At 34.3% G+C, this 13,335-nt stretch overlaps 1 protein-coding gene and 1 long non-coding RNA gene across 2 annotated transcripts; both read left to right on the top strand.

The window, feature by feature from the left end:
* The first annotated feature begins 4,658 nt into the window (after nt 1–4,658).
* LOC127149550 (uncharacterized) lies at nt 4,659–6,688 on the top strand. Its single transcript, XM_051085333.1, has 2 exons — nt 4,659–4,885; nt 5,979–6,688. The coding sequence occupies exon 2, from the start codon at nt 5,981–5,983 to the stop codon at nt 6,686–6,688; it is 708 nt and encodes a 235-aa protein (XP_050941290.1). The 5' UTR covers nt 4,659–4,885; nt 5,979–5,980.
* A 258-nt stretch (nt 6,689–6,946) lies between these two features.
* On the top strand, nt 6,947–7,482 carry LOC127149376 (uncharacterized). Its single transcript, XR_007820906.1, has 2 exons — nt 6,947–7,260; nt 7,346–7,482. It is a non-coding gene; the product is annotated as an uncharacterized LOC127149376 (long non-coding RNA).
* Nucleotides 7,483–13,335: the final 5,853 nt, after the last annotated feature.

The raw sequence follows: 13,335 nt of genomic DNA, 5'->3' as shown, positions 1-13,335 counted from the left end.
CACAGGCTTTTATTTATCAAACATACCAACAGCCATCACAATAATTTCCACGTGGTTTAAGCCATCTCGTAATACTCATTCTTTTCTTCGGACTTGGGATTTGCTTTCACTAGCATCTCATCGCTTAGACTTGGGATTCACTTTCACCTACGTCTCGCGATAGACTTGGGATTTCTACCAGTGTCTTGCAATAGATCTCATTACCACACATCACATGATTAATAACATGACAAACGTTAGCTCAACAACCTATTTTCAGCACATAATGACATAATAGCAGAATATAATTCAGATCATAAGATTACGAAAGGATACAGCAATACAAACATTCTTAAAAACCATTCACAGAGATGTTCATTTTACATGTGAAAACCATTCATCAAAATACTGTTTTATGTGTGAAAATCACTCACAAAAAATCATTCATTTATTAGGATCACTCACAAAATACTTAGCCTCCACTCTTTTCTTTTCTACTTTCAGCTTCCTCTTTTTTCCTCTCGGTTCCCTCAACTAGTCGTTTAACACTAAGAACTTCCTTTTGCTATTTCATCAGAATGCTTAACATCTCATGCCCTCTTTTCTTCCTACCTTGTTGGTCCTATTTATAGTGGCTTTCATATCCAAGGGGTACCTCCATGCTTTACACGTGTCAAGCTACAGCTCATCAGGCCATGCAACCAATCTAAGGTTAACACGTCGCCAGTATTACTTGTGATTAGACATTTTTATTGAAACACTAACCTTATCTTCTTGAAAAGCTCAATTACTTATCATCTGACACTCTTCTCAAGGAGCTATAGAACTTTTACTCTCCTTTGAGAGTCGACTAGTCTTTTCAAGAAGACACCTACTTCATCACAGTGCACCTAGGTGTAGGTACTTCTCTTAATATTATCCTTTCTTCAAATGCATCCTTCCTCATTGAATGCTTCTTTCTATACTTAGTCAAAAAATTAGCCTTTTGCAATGAAGCTCCTTTTCAACAGAACTCCCTTTTTGGACCTGAGCCTCACGGTACCAAATATAAAAGATCTTGAAGAAAAATCATTGGGATATTGGTACATGATTGTTTAGATTTTGGTACAGGATCGTGTACCAAATCTACAAAATCGTGTACCAAATATAAAAAATATAAAAGTCTTATATTTGGTACACGATCTTAAAACAATTGTTGGGATATTGGTACACGATCATTTAGATTTGGGTACACGGTCCTGTACCAAATCTAAACGATCTTGGTTAATCATTTAGATTTGGTACGTGATCGTGTATCATTTTCCACACGATTGCGTATCATGATCATTTAGAAGAAGAATTACATGTGCGTTTGGCTAATTAATCGCGTGTTGCTGAGGCATTTTTGGTATTTCGCATTTTTTGTAGAGTACTTTGCAAATTTTCAAATTGCTAGCTTCCATTGCACAAAATCTCATCACATACATATTCTCGCCCTGTGTAGTCTTAACGCATAGTGCATAATGCAATTAGGGCCTCACAAGTGAATTCTATCTTGTGTGATTATGTTTCCAGCTTTCCACTCGATTTTTTCCCAAAAAGATGAGCATATTGAGTCATCAAACTGGCCACTCTCACCCATACAAAACAAAAGAGAATCCTTGACTAACAAGAGTTCATAATATACTCAGAATTAAAACTAAGTTACCTATGTCATCCTAATGAAATAGAAACCTAACTAGTTATTGGAGTTACAGCTTGTGGTTACTATTTTATGGTACGTTGTTATGCAAACTCATTGCATAGGATTCTCCCACTCACATGGACTTATACGAATATGTTGGATCATTGCCTTTGTATCAGATACAAAGTGGGTCGTATCCATAATCTTACTAGAATAAGGTACCAGCCTTATCTTTATACTATAGACTCTTTTAGTTGTATCTTGAACATTGATTTCTATATGTGTCTACATACTGTTCAATACTCATTAAAAAGCTTAGGATGTTAGTTTATTGGATTTAGGTTATTAAGAAAAAACTAATAATATAATCAATAATGCTTATTGAAATTACAATAATCACGTTATTTATAACGGTCAACGAATTATATTTACTATTTATGAGTTTTAGGACATAAAACCTAACATATATAAGGGAAATTTTGAGCTTTAAAGGCAAGTGTCCAAAATTTTCCATTTTTCCCCAATGTTTCCAACATAGCTAATCCTTTAAATTCATGAAATCAAGAGTGTATTATACGAGTCCTCTTTTGCTAGCATGTCTTTTTAACTCTCGACATACGTGTCTCTAAAAAAGGAGACCATTATTACAGGATACTAAGAATCAATAAACTTGCCCTATCTCTATTAGGTGACATTTATTATCTAGATAAGAACTATTCCTTTGTGCATTAATATGTCTATGTCTGAAGGTCGATTGTAAAATCAACTGTGCCAATTGTGAGGTGACTTTTCCAACTACAACATGCAAATTCTGCTTGTTCAAAATCATGGTTCAATTGATTATGCCTTGTAATAAGAGCTGCCGAATGAGCTATCTTTCTACTAAGAGCATTAGCTACCACATTTGCCTTACCGAGATGATACAAAATCCCACATTCACAGTTTTTCACTAACTCTAGTCATTTGCGTTGTCTTATGTTCAACTCCTTCTATACGTAGAAGTACTTCAAGCTCTTGTGATCTGTGAAAATTTGTATCTTCTCTCCATATAAGCAATACCTCCAAATTTTTAATGCAAAAGCTACTGGTGCTAACTCCAAGTCATGAGTAGGATATCTTTGTTCATGGTTCTTTAAATTAAGGAAAGCATAAGTAAACTCCTTATTATGTTGTACTAGCATGCAATCTAAATCTTTCTGAAAGGCGCCACTATAAATCACAAAGCTCTCTAAACCATCTGGTACGGTAAGAGCTGATGTAGTAATAAGCTTTTGTTTAAGGGTCTGAAAACTTTCTTCACAAGCCTTGCTCCAAAGTAGTTTCCTTCTTAGTTAACTATGTCAAGGGAGTGGCTATATATTTGAGAGAAGTCTTCCACAAATCAGCGGTAATAGCCTACAAACCCTAGAAAACTAAGTACCTCACTGTCTGTTGTAGGTCAAGACCAATTGGTAAAACTTCAATTTTTTTAGGTTTAAAGAAATTCCAACCTTAGATAGCATATGAGGAAGAAATGTTAATTACTTTAACTAGAACACACATTTAGAAAACTTTGCATACAATTTACTCGATCTTAAAGTTTTTAACATCTTTTGTAGATGCTCATTGAGCTTTGTCTCTGTCTTAGAGTAGACCAAGATGTCATGTAAAAAACTATAACAAGAGCGTTTAGAAAGTCCTTGAACAATATGCTCATTAGATCTATAAATATAATAGGAGCATGGGTTAAGCCTAACGACATGACAATAAACTTGTAATGTCCATATCTAGAACGAAATGTGGTCTTTGGAATATCATTGTCTCTTTGATATCAATAGAATTATAAAAAAGAAAAAAAAGATAATTTATTCTTTTTCTTTGCAAAAGTTCAATTACTCAAACTTGACCTCACTAAATAACAGCGGCAGAGCAAATGTGTTGACAATGTTATATTATCACAACCAACACACTTTTATCTTTGATTATTAGCATGCTTTAGTATTGAAATCCTCTAGGCATTTAAAAATCTCCAATGTGGGAGAAACGTTCTCCCATTTCCTTAATCTTTGTCATGGGCTTAAGCCCAATAGTCATTTCCAACGTTGTTTTCCTTTACACATATCACTACACAATCATCAACTTCTTTTTTTTTTTTTTTTGTAATTATAATATGTAGTAACTTTAGTAATAATAATTAAGTATATACAGCAACATGAAAAAAATTGAAAATATGGGAAAGTCTATCAGTGATAGACTTTTATCGTTGATAGACCAATATGTTTAACAAGGTCATCTATCCGTGATAGACTTTGACATATTTTGCTATATTTGCAATTTTTAAATGTTCTATATGCAAATATTTTGAATCTAGTTGCTAAATTTGCAACTATCTCTATTTTTAATTGCAATATGGTTAGATGTTGGGCTAAATTTAATAAACAAAGAAGAATTTTCACCTTCAATTACTTGATTGAGCAAGTCGACTAAGTCCTTGAATTGAGAAAGTTATTAAATTATCATGAAATTTGGATAAAATTAACAATTTACCATACGCCAGTATAAACGGAACCTTCCCTAACAGGCACTAATGCCTTCACTAATGTAATCGTCCTAAGCCTCTCTATAAAGCCTTCACATCAGTAGTTAGGAATCATATATGCACATTTAGAGGTAGTTTGTAGGTAGGAACAAGGCTCAAAGAATTTGAGAGAAAACAGCTTATAAGACATGTATGCGTAAACACATTTTTAAACTCATGCCACTACAAGAAAATGGAGCATTTCCGACGCCGACAATCACGTCGGCAAAAAGAACGTCGGGAATAAGGGCTTTCCCGACGCCCTTAACAACGCGTCGGGAGATGCGTCGGGGAAAACCATCTTTCCCGACGCACCACGAAGGCGTCGGCAAGAATACGTCAGGAAAAGGGGTTTTTCCCGACGCCGTGAACAGTGCGTCGGGAGAGGCGTCGGGAATAGGGGTTTTTCCCGACGCCGCGTGAAATGTCGGGAAAGGGGGTTTAATGAGCGTCGGGAATTCCCCTTTTCCCGACGCATTTTGAGGGATTTCCCGACGCCACGTCACTGCGTCGGGAAATCCCCTTTAAATTCGTTTCAGTTCTGTATTCACAGAACCGAAACCGAGAGGAGGAGAAAAAGAAAGGAGAAGAAGAAGAAGTCGCCGCCGTGCATAATCCTTTTGTTCCGCCGCCGTCCGTCGCCGACCGCCCTCGCCGTTGTTCCTCGTCGCCGTCTGCCACTTTAGGTAAGTGAAATATGTAAATTTATTTAGTTTAAGTTTATGTTTTAGGGTTTTTTTTGATAAAAATTAGTTTAGGGTTATTTTTTATGAAAATTAGTTTAGGATTTTCTTTTGGAATAGATTTTTGTTTGTTAAATGTATTTTTGTATAGAGTGTGTGTAATTTGTGGTTGAATTGAAATTTGAAATTTGAAATTTGAATGGTTTAGGATTTTTGTTTTAGAAAATTGAATAAAATTGAATGGGGGTTGAATTGGGGGAGGGGGTTTATTGTTAAATTGAAAATTGAATTGGGAGGGGGGTTTATATTTGAATTGAAAATTGAAAATTGAAATTGGAGGGGAGGGGGGGTTAATAGTTAAATTGAATTAGGGGGATGTATAGTTAAATTTAAAATTGAATTGGAGGGAGGGGGTTTAAGTTAAATTGAAAATTGAAATTGGGGGGGGGGGGGGGGAGGGAAATTTATAGTTGAATGGAAAATTGAAATTGGAGGGGGGGGAATGGAGTTAATAGTTAAATTGAATTAGGGGGGATGTATAGTTAAATTTAAAATTGAATTGGAGGGAGGGGGTTTAAGTTAAATTGAAAATTGAAATTGGGGGAGGGGGGGAGGGGAATTTATAGTTGAATGAAAAATTGAAATTGGAGGAGGGGGGGAGTTAATAGTTAAATTGAATTGGGAATGTAATATGTGTGTTAAGATTTGTTTTGGCTATCCTGCAGTTATGGTAGCTTTTTTGTTCTGAATTTGTTTATGTTTGGGATGGCTATCCTGCAGTTATGGTAGCCTTTTTTGTTTTGAATTTGTTTATGTTTGGGATGGCTATCCTGCAGTTATGGTAGCCTTTTTTGTTTTGAATTTGTTTATGTTTGGGATGGCTATCCTGCAGTTATGGTAGCCTTTTTTGTTTTGAATTTGCTGGTATCAAGGGGTGGTAGTTAGGATAGCTTGAAGTATTTTGTTGTTAATAATTAGGTTGTGTTGGCTATCCTGCAGTTATGGTAGCCTTTGTAGTTTGGAGGGGTTTGTATGATGCGAAGATATTTTGAAGTATTTTGTTGTTAATAATTAGGTTGTGTTGGCTATCCTGCAGTTATGGATAAGGGTTGGATGAAACTTAGAAATAAGTTATCCCTTGAGTATAGACATGGAGTGACCCAATTTTTAGAATTTGCCAAATTTCACGTTGATGCTTACGGACGATTGAGGTGTCCATGCAAGAGATGTTTGAATTTAAATTGGAGCTCATTAGAGGGTGTGGAAAGACATCTGCTGACTATAGGAATATCCCCCTACTACACAGAATGGGTGTATCATGGAGAGTCATTAAGCTATAGAGGTACAGAAAACTTTGAGGAAGGAACTAGTAGTAATCCTTTTAATGAAGGAACTAGTAGTACACAATTTAATGAAGAAGGTGATATCTTTGGTATGCTAAATGATTTACAAGCCCCTATTGAACATGAAGAGGAAATAGAGGAATTTCGTTTGGAAGATGAAATGGCGATGAATGTTGGGGTAAGTATAGATGAAGATACAACAAATAATATATTTCAGAACTTATTGAATCAAGCACGTAATGAGTTGTACCCCGGTTGTTCTGAATTTTCGTCGTTGAATTTTTTGGTTAAGTTGATGCATGTGAAAGTTCTAAATGGTTGGAGTAACAAGTCGTTCGACATGTTGTTAGAACTTTTAAGAGCAGCGTTTCCAATGTGTAATAGTACTATTCCTAGTTCATTTTATGAAGCAAAACGAAAACTTCGTGACTTGGGCTTGGGATACGAGATTATTCACGCGTGAAAATATGATTGTGTATTGTATTGGAAAGAGTTTGCTGATTTGCAACATTGTCCTACATGTGGCAAGGCTAGGTACAAGGTTAATCATAATAGAGGGAAAAAAATTCCGCATAAGGTATTCCGCCGAGGATGCGCATGTAAGTTATACCCTTATTAATTATCCACTTTTATTATATATTTTTGCGCGTTACCTAACATAATTTTTAAATTTGTTGCAGAATCAAATGCTAGAACTCCAATCCCAGCCTACCCCAGAGGGTAGTCAGCCACTCTCTGAGGATGAGATATGCGATCAGGTGTTGGGTAGATGACCAGGCTACTCAAAAGGCCTTGGTTGGGGACCCAAGCCGAAGACCCGCAGAACGGCAAGTGCAAGCAGTTCGTCGACGTCTTGTTCGCAGTCTACACAAAAAGAGATTGAATTACAAGCTAAACTTCATGAAGCTTTGGAACGGATTGAAGTACAAGATAGAAATCACCAAGCATTAGCTTCACAAGTGGAAGCTATGAAAAAGATGATTGAAGACCTAACTCGTGCACAACAGGGACCACCACATGATCCCTAGCTCTGCGGTACGTCGTATATGTCTCTATTATTCTTAAGTTTTTGCAATATATGATTATGTATTAAACTTAGTTATTTTTATACCATTTTTAGGACCGAAAGTGTAGAATGACGCGCATACGCACCTCGTTGGGAGATTGGGTCTTATGTTTATGTTTTTTCTATATTGAGAACTATATTTTCTTGTAGTCAACTTATTCGTATTATTAATTTTAATTCTATTTTTTTAATTTGTGTTTGTATATTTATTAATTTAATCCAAAACGTCGCGAAATGTTTTTGAGCAATCCGAACATCATTGTGAATGTTTGAGCAAAATATTATAAGGAAAAAAGTAAAAATAAAATATTTAAAAAAATATATAAAAAATATTTCCCGACGTTCACTACGTCGCGAAAAAAACGTCGGAAAATAGGTTTTCCCAACGCCGGGAGATGCATCGGCATAGACGGCGTCGGGAATAAGGTTTTCCCGACGCTTTTATGCCGACGCATCTCCCGGCGTCGGGAAAGGCATTCCCGACGCCGATTTGGTACGGCGTCGGGAAAGCCTCTCGCGACGCATTTCTCCCGACGTTCTTCCCGATGCCGTTTTGTACGTCGGGATATCCTTTCCCGACGTACTTTGCATTTTCGCCGACGTATTTGTGCGTCGGGAGTACCCACGTCTCTTGTAGTGTGCTTTGCTCATAAATCATTTAATAGCTAAAACATATTTATAAAAAACTTGGTATAGCATGTTGACAAATTGCTCTCATAATTCAAACTCGGAATCCTTAAGCATTTAAATAAAACATTTAAATGCAAGTTAGTCACAAGCCATTGCTTGTGTAATCTTGAGATCATACTTGGTAAATGAAACTTGAAAATATACATTAGAATCCATTTAAATGCATATGTCACTTACAAACTTGAAGTTTAATCCTTGGCTTGATAAAATTCTTCGAATTTCACTTATCCTGAAAAAAGGGTATTTACACTCCATTTAGTCCTTAAAATCTAAAAGAAATTCAAAGTGCAAGCAAAAATTGCTTAAACTCTAAAAAATGCCTAAAATGGCATGTGGGCTAGCTGACAAGTAGAGCCCTAGGTCTTGCCCACGTGCTAACCTCGCAAGCCATACACACCGTGCATCCTCACGGTCGTACGTTATGCATTGCATGTCTATGCATATGACTGACCTTGTCTGTGCACTCACGAATGCCCGCATGGCCTAGACGCATGCTTCACATCGATTGATTGTGCACTAGATATACCTTTTACATGCTTCAAGGTCCAAATAACCTCTTTTGCCTATTTTTCACACCAAACTTACCTAGTCCTCCATACACTTGGCCTACCCTTGGACCTTGGTCAGAAATTGGACTTTGATCTAAAACGTTACTCAACTTCGAAGATTACTAACTAAAAATCTAGAATTCAACTTAAGAATATATCTTCCAAAAACTTGCTTTAAAATGTCTTAACTAGCTTATCTTAAAATTCCAAGAAAAGATTCCAAGTATTGCATTCTGCAACTTTAAAACACTCAACACTATTAAGATTTTCTTAAAAAATGACCTTTATGGCTTTCTTCCATTCAACGTGTTCCTTCCTCATGTCTTCTTTATTTGACACCCTATCCTTGAAACTATACTCACTTTTAGAGATTTTACAAGTGGAATTACCCAAATGTAACAAGTGAATTGTGAACACTATTCATCAAAAGTTTCCTTTATATTATGGTCCTTGCATGACTTCTTGGTGACAACTCCTACTTGCCATTTTACACATTCTACTTATCACTTTTGACCTCTTGTCCATCCCTTTACATCTCCTACTTGGAAAACCCAAGTTGCCCTGCATGCTAAGGCACTTGGTCTCCATTCCACCTCCTTGCCCATAATGCTTTGGACACTCATGACCACCCATCTCCCTATCTCTAGAGGTTCTCTTCACAGTTCTTTACCCTTAATCCATCTTCCTCGTATCCCTTATCATGGTCTCATAGCCCAACTCGCGTTGGGGTTTTTTAGTTGCAAGTTGACCTCTTTTAGAGGTTCTTGACACTTCTAAACATGTAGCCTGGCTCCTCTCGCCTAGCCACCCTTGGCTGCATGGCTTCAACTCATAAAGGTTATTATACCCCTTTGTCGCCTAGCTTGCTTTTGGCTGCATGACTTGTCTTGTTTATAGAGGTTATTTAGGCATGGTTGGCCGCCTACAGTTGGTTCTGAAACACCTAGTTTGGCTATTTTTGCCCACTTGTGTACCTCAATGGCCGCCAAAACATCAATTAACTTAAATTTCCTTCCTCATGGCTATGATGACACCCAAACTTTGTCACTGCAACCAAGTCACTCTTGTCATGTCATTATTTTTCAAAAATTTCTTTTTTAACCTTTCCTCTTAATTTTACCTTAACTTTTTTCTTTTATATATATATTTTTTATTATTTTTCCTTCCTCCCTTAGCCTAGAAGGTTTGGAGTTTCACATATTCACGTTAGATTAAGTATGAAAAGTTGAGTCGGTAATTATAGTTTATTTAGTTGATTTTGTAACAATCTCATTAAAATTAAGTTAACATAACATTTACTGAATAACAACATAGTTTTTGAAATTTATGAACATGTTTAGTCTCAACTAAATTCATCGTCCTACATGTACACTAGTTAAATTACAATGATTAAATTGCTATGAAATAGAATTGAGAAGCTAAATTATTATTGTAATTAAGACCATGTTAATCTCAAGTCAAAGGAAATCTATTAATTGTAACGTATAACGTGTGCTCTAGTTGATTATTTTTGTTATTATTTATCTTCGTTTAGTAATTGTAATGAGTTATGTTGTGGAACTCATCTTGAAATTTGTAATCAAATTGAGAAATGAAAGGTGCTCAGTCTAATAATGGTTGAAAATTACATGAGACTCACTATCTTTACCTTATAGATGTTGCTGCAATATTATGAAAATTATGAATGTCACATTTATTGAGTCATTTTATCTTTACCGTTATTGTTAAGGTCAAATGATAACCATAGCAATATGAATAATTTATAATACTAACTAAACGCAATAAAAAACAATCAAATTATATTGGGTGTTCTAGACTTATTAGGATTAATTCATCAATTTTCTAAATGTAATTTTTTTTAACCTATTTTATATTGGCAAATACCAATGAGGTTGAGGGGCAAGTGAGGGTTGGCATGCAACCCACATGGGTTCACTGTTAAACAAAAGCAGTAAATTTTGAAAATGTATTGCTTTTCACATTAATAATATATATAAATATATAAAATAAGGCTAGTTGGTTAGTCATTATTTAGCAACCCCAAGGAATGATTACTAGGTCAAAAGTATACTCCAAAAAATTAAAGTAAATAAATAAAAAAGTCATAGACTCTCTTCCTCTGATAACAAAAGTTTAATCTTTGCCCTTTTGTCTAAGAAGCGGTGGTGGGTAAGGTTTAGGCGTAATAATGATCAGATTACCGATATCAACTATTTTATTATTCCATACATTTTTACGTTGGGAGGCAGCGTTATTTTAACATTACACTCCCATCTATTTATATATAACGAGGTGGGAGGATTTATTGCAAACCATAAAACCTACAGTGGAATAAAAATTTCAAATTTTATTCGTAGTATACCTCCATAGATATTGGTAAATTGATAGTAGTCTGGTAGTAGTTATTAATAGTAGAACTAGAAAATATCCCTTCAATTTATAAAATTTAAAATTTACATTGTAATATAAACTTTGGAAGTTTTGATTCATTTTTTAGATTTATGAATATTTTTAAAATTAAGATTTTTAAAATAAATTTATATCATTGTTTTAAAAGAAATTTTTATATATATTAAAATGAACTAAATTATTTATAAAATATATTAAATTTATTTTATATCTCTGTAATTATAAACCCTCATAGATTTTTATAATTTTCTATCAATGTCAGCGATTAGATATCGGTAGAATCCAATAAAAATTTATCTATATCTATCTTCAATAAATTTAAATTTCTATTATACCAATAAATTTTGTCTGCAGTTTGTCATTTATAATAGTAGTTCTTTTTTCCGTTTTTCTTCTTCTACCAAAGGAATCGTGATAGGGGTCGAAAGTCATGTGTTTTACCATCTTTGATTCCCTTTTTGACGGTCAAAGTTACACTGCGGTGTTTTCAATTTTCGAGGCTTATTTTTTATTCTTGTTTCTCTCTCCCTGCCTTTTAAATTATCATTTATTCTTTGTTTGGTTGCAAATAACTTTATGAATGAGTCCAAATTAGGCCACCAAAGCATATAATTTACATCTTTTTATACATATACAATTAAGTTGTGTACGTTTGAGTGTATCTCTTCTTTGTGTACAGTTGGAATTAATTAGTACTATTGTTTCTTACGATACGAGGTCCATTCAATAATATAGGCACCTTCTAACTATTATTCATCTAATTTTTAAAACTACATTTTAGTGTTCAAAACGTCACATCAATATATATATGATTATGAACACAGGGTAAAAATAACTTAAAATGTTAGAACATATTTGATAATCATTTAATAATAAAATGGTTACAAGTTTATTAATTACAACAATGATTTAAACATAAAAAGTTGAAGATTGGTTTTTTTTAATTTAACCTTCAAAAAAAGTATATTCTTGTATTCCCTCTTCCATAGGAATAAAGTATATTCTTGTATTCACTCTTCTATAGGAATTGAGTTACTTGATAGTCCTCTCATGTCAAATATCAATAATTTTCAATAATTTTGACGCTTATCAAGTGATTTAGTGTAAAGAATGGTCTTAACTAAAAAAGTTGAAGTTATATTCTTTTGGTAAAATGCAAATGTCCAGAATAGTCACAAACTTGACACTAGATTTATATCAAGTGTATTGGTTTTTTTATATTAATTATGTATTATATGAATAACTCCTAACTTTTTTGTTTGTCCATTGTATATTTGTCTTCAAATTAAGATCTCGTTTGGTAACCATTTCGTTTTTTGTTTTTGACTTTTTTTCATGTCTTATAATGATTTGCATATTTCTTAAAAACAATAGTTAAATTCTTAGTCAAATTCTAAAAATAAAAGCAACTTTTTTAAAGCAAATTTTATTTTAGTTTCAAATCAAATTTTGACTTAAACATTGGTAGGATATAAATAACAAATGAATAAAGCATAGTGTATTTATAGACTTAATTTTTAAAAATAGAAATAAAAAAAAAACACACAAAATGGTTACCAAACAAAACTTAAATAATTAACAAGTAATTTATTTAATTTTTTATGCAATTCAATGTAACATATGTCTTCTTTCCGTAAAACAAAACTAAATATCGATCAAAAGTTACGTATTCTCATTTTGTACGTGGTGTTTTCCAATAAGTTGATGCCTTGAAAGAAAAATTTTTATCAACTAACACGATAGAAAATAACCCTTTTTTTAAGAGAAAAGCATCGACATGAGCATTGACTTGTCGATGCCTTTTAAGCGTCAGGAAAATCCATGTAGGGGAGAGTCACAATGGTAGCGATCGAACAAAATAGAAAGAGCGGCTTGATTAAAAGTGAAATCATGATGGGGTGTCACATAGGCAAAAAGAAAAAGGGAGAATAGAGAGATGGTCGGCAGATGGAAGTAAAATCAGGCAGAAAGAGGTCGCAATAGCAACAGAGCCAAAATAGAGAGATAGGTGGCTAGAAGTGAAGTAAAAATTCAAGGTTTAACCATCAAGTCTTTCCCAACGCTCGACATATGTGCGCTATACCGACACACATTTAAAAGACAGGACCATAGCCCAAGTCTATCCCAATGCCTGCACTACCGTGTCAGCATAGGTCACTTATCTCGACCCATACTATCAAGGCGTTGAGATAGAACCTTCATGTCGATGCTTCTTCCATGTGTTCACATTGATGCCCTATCTCAACGATGTTCAAGGGCATTGACAATTTCAATGTCAACAATAACATTTTTTCTTCAACTGAGACTTAAGGAAAAAGATGCAATCTCGGGGGTAAAATGCTTGTTTGATTGTGTGTTATATTTTCACAAGTATTAATGTCTTAGATTTGTCATGAA

This window comes from Cucumis melo, chromosome 5, assembly GCF_025177605.1.
Source record: "Cucumis melo cultivar AY chromosome 5, USDA_Cmelo_AY_1.0, whole genome shotgun sequence".
NCBI classification, from domain to species: Eukaryota; Viridiplantae; Streptophyta; class Magnoliopsida; order Cucurbitales; family Cucurbitaceae; genus Cucumis; species Cucumis melo.
The sequence above is the reverse complement of the archived record's forward strand: the minus strand, read 5'-3'. Positions and strand labels throughout refer to the sequence as shown.

Excerpts from the sequence above, each read along its gene's own strand:
- LOC127149550 (XM_051085333.1), top strand. The coding sequence starts at position 5,981 with ATGGATAAGGGTTGGATGAAACTTAGAAATAAGTTATCCCTTGAGTAT.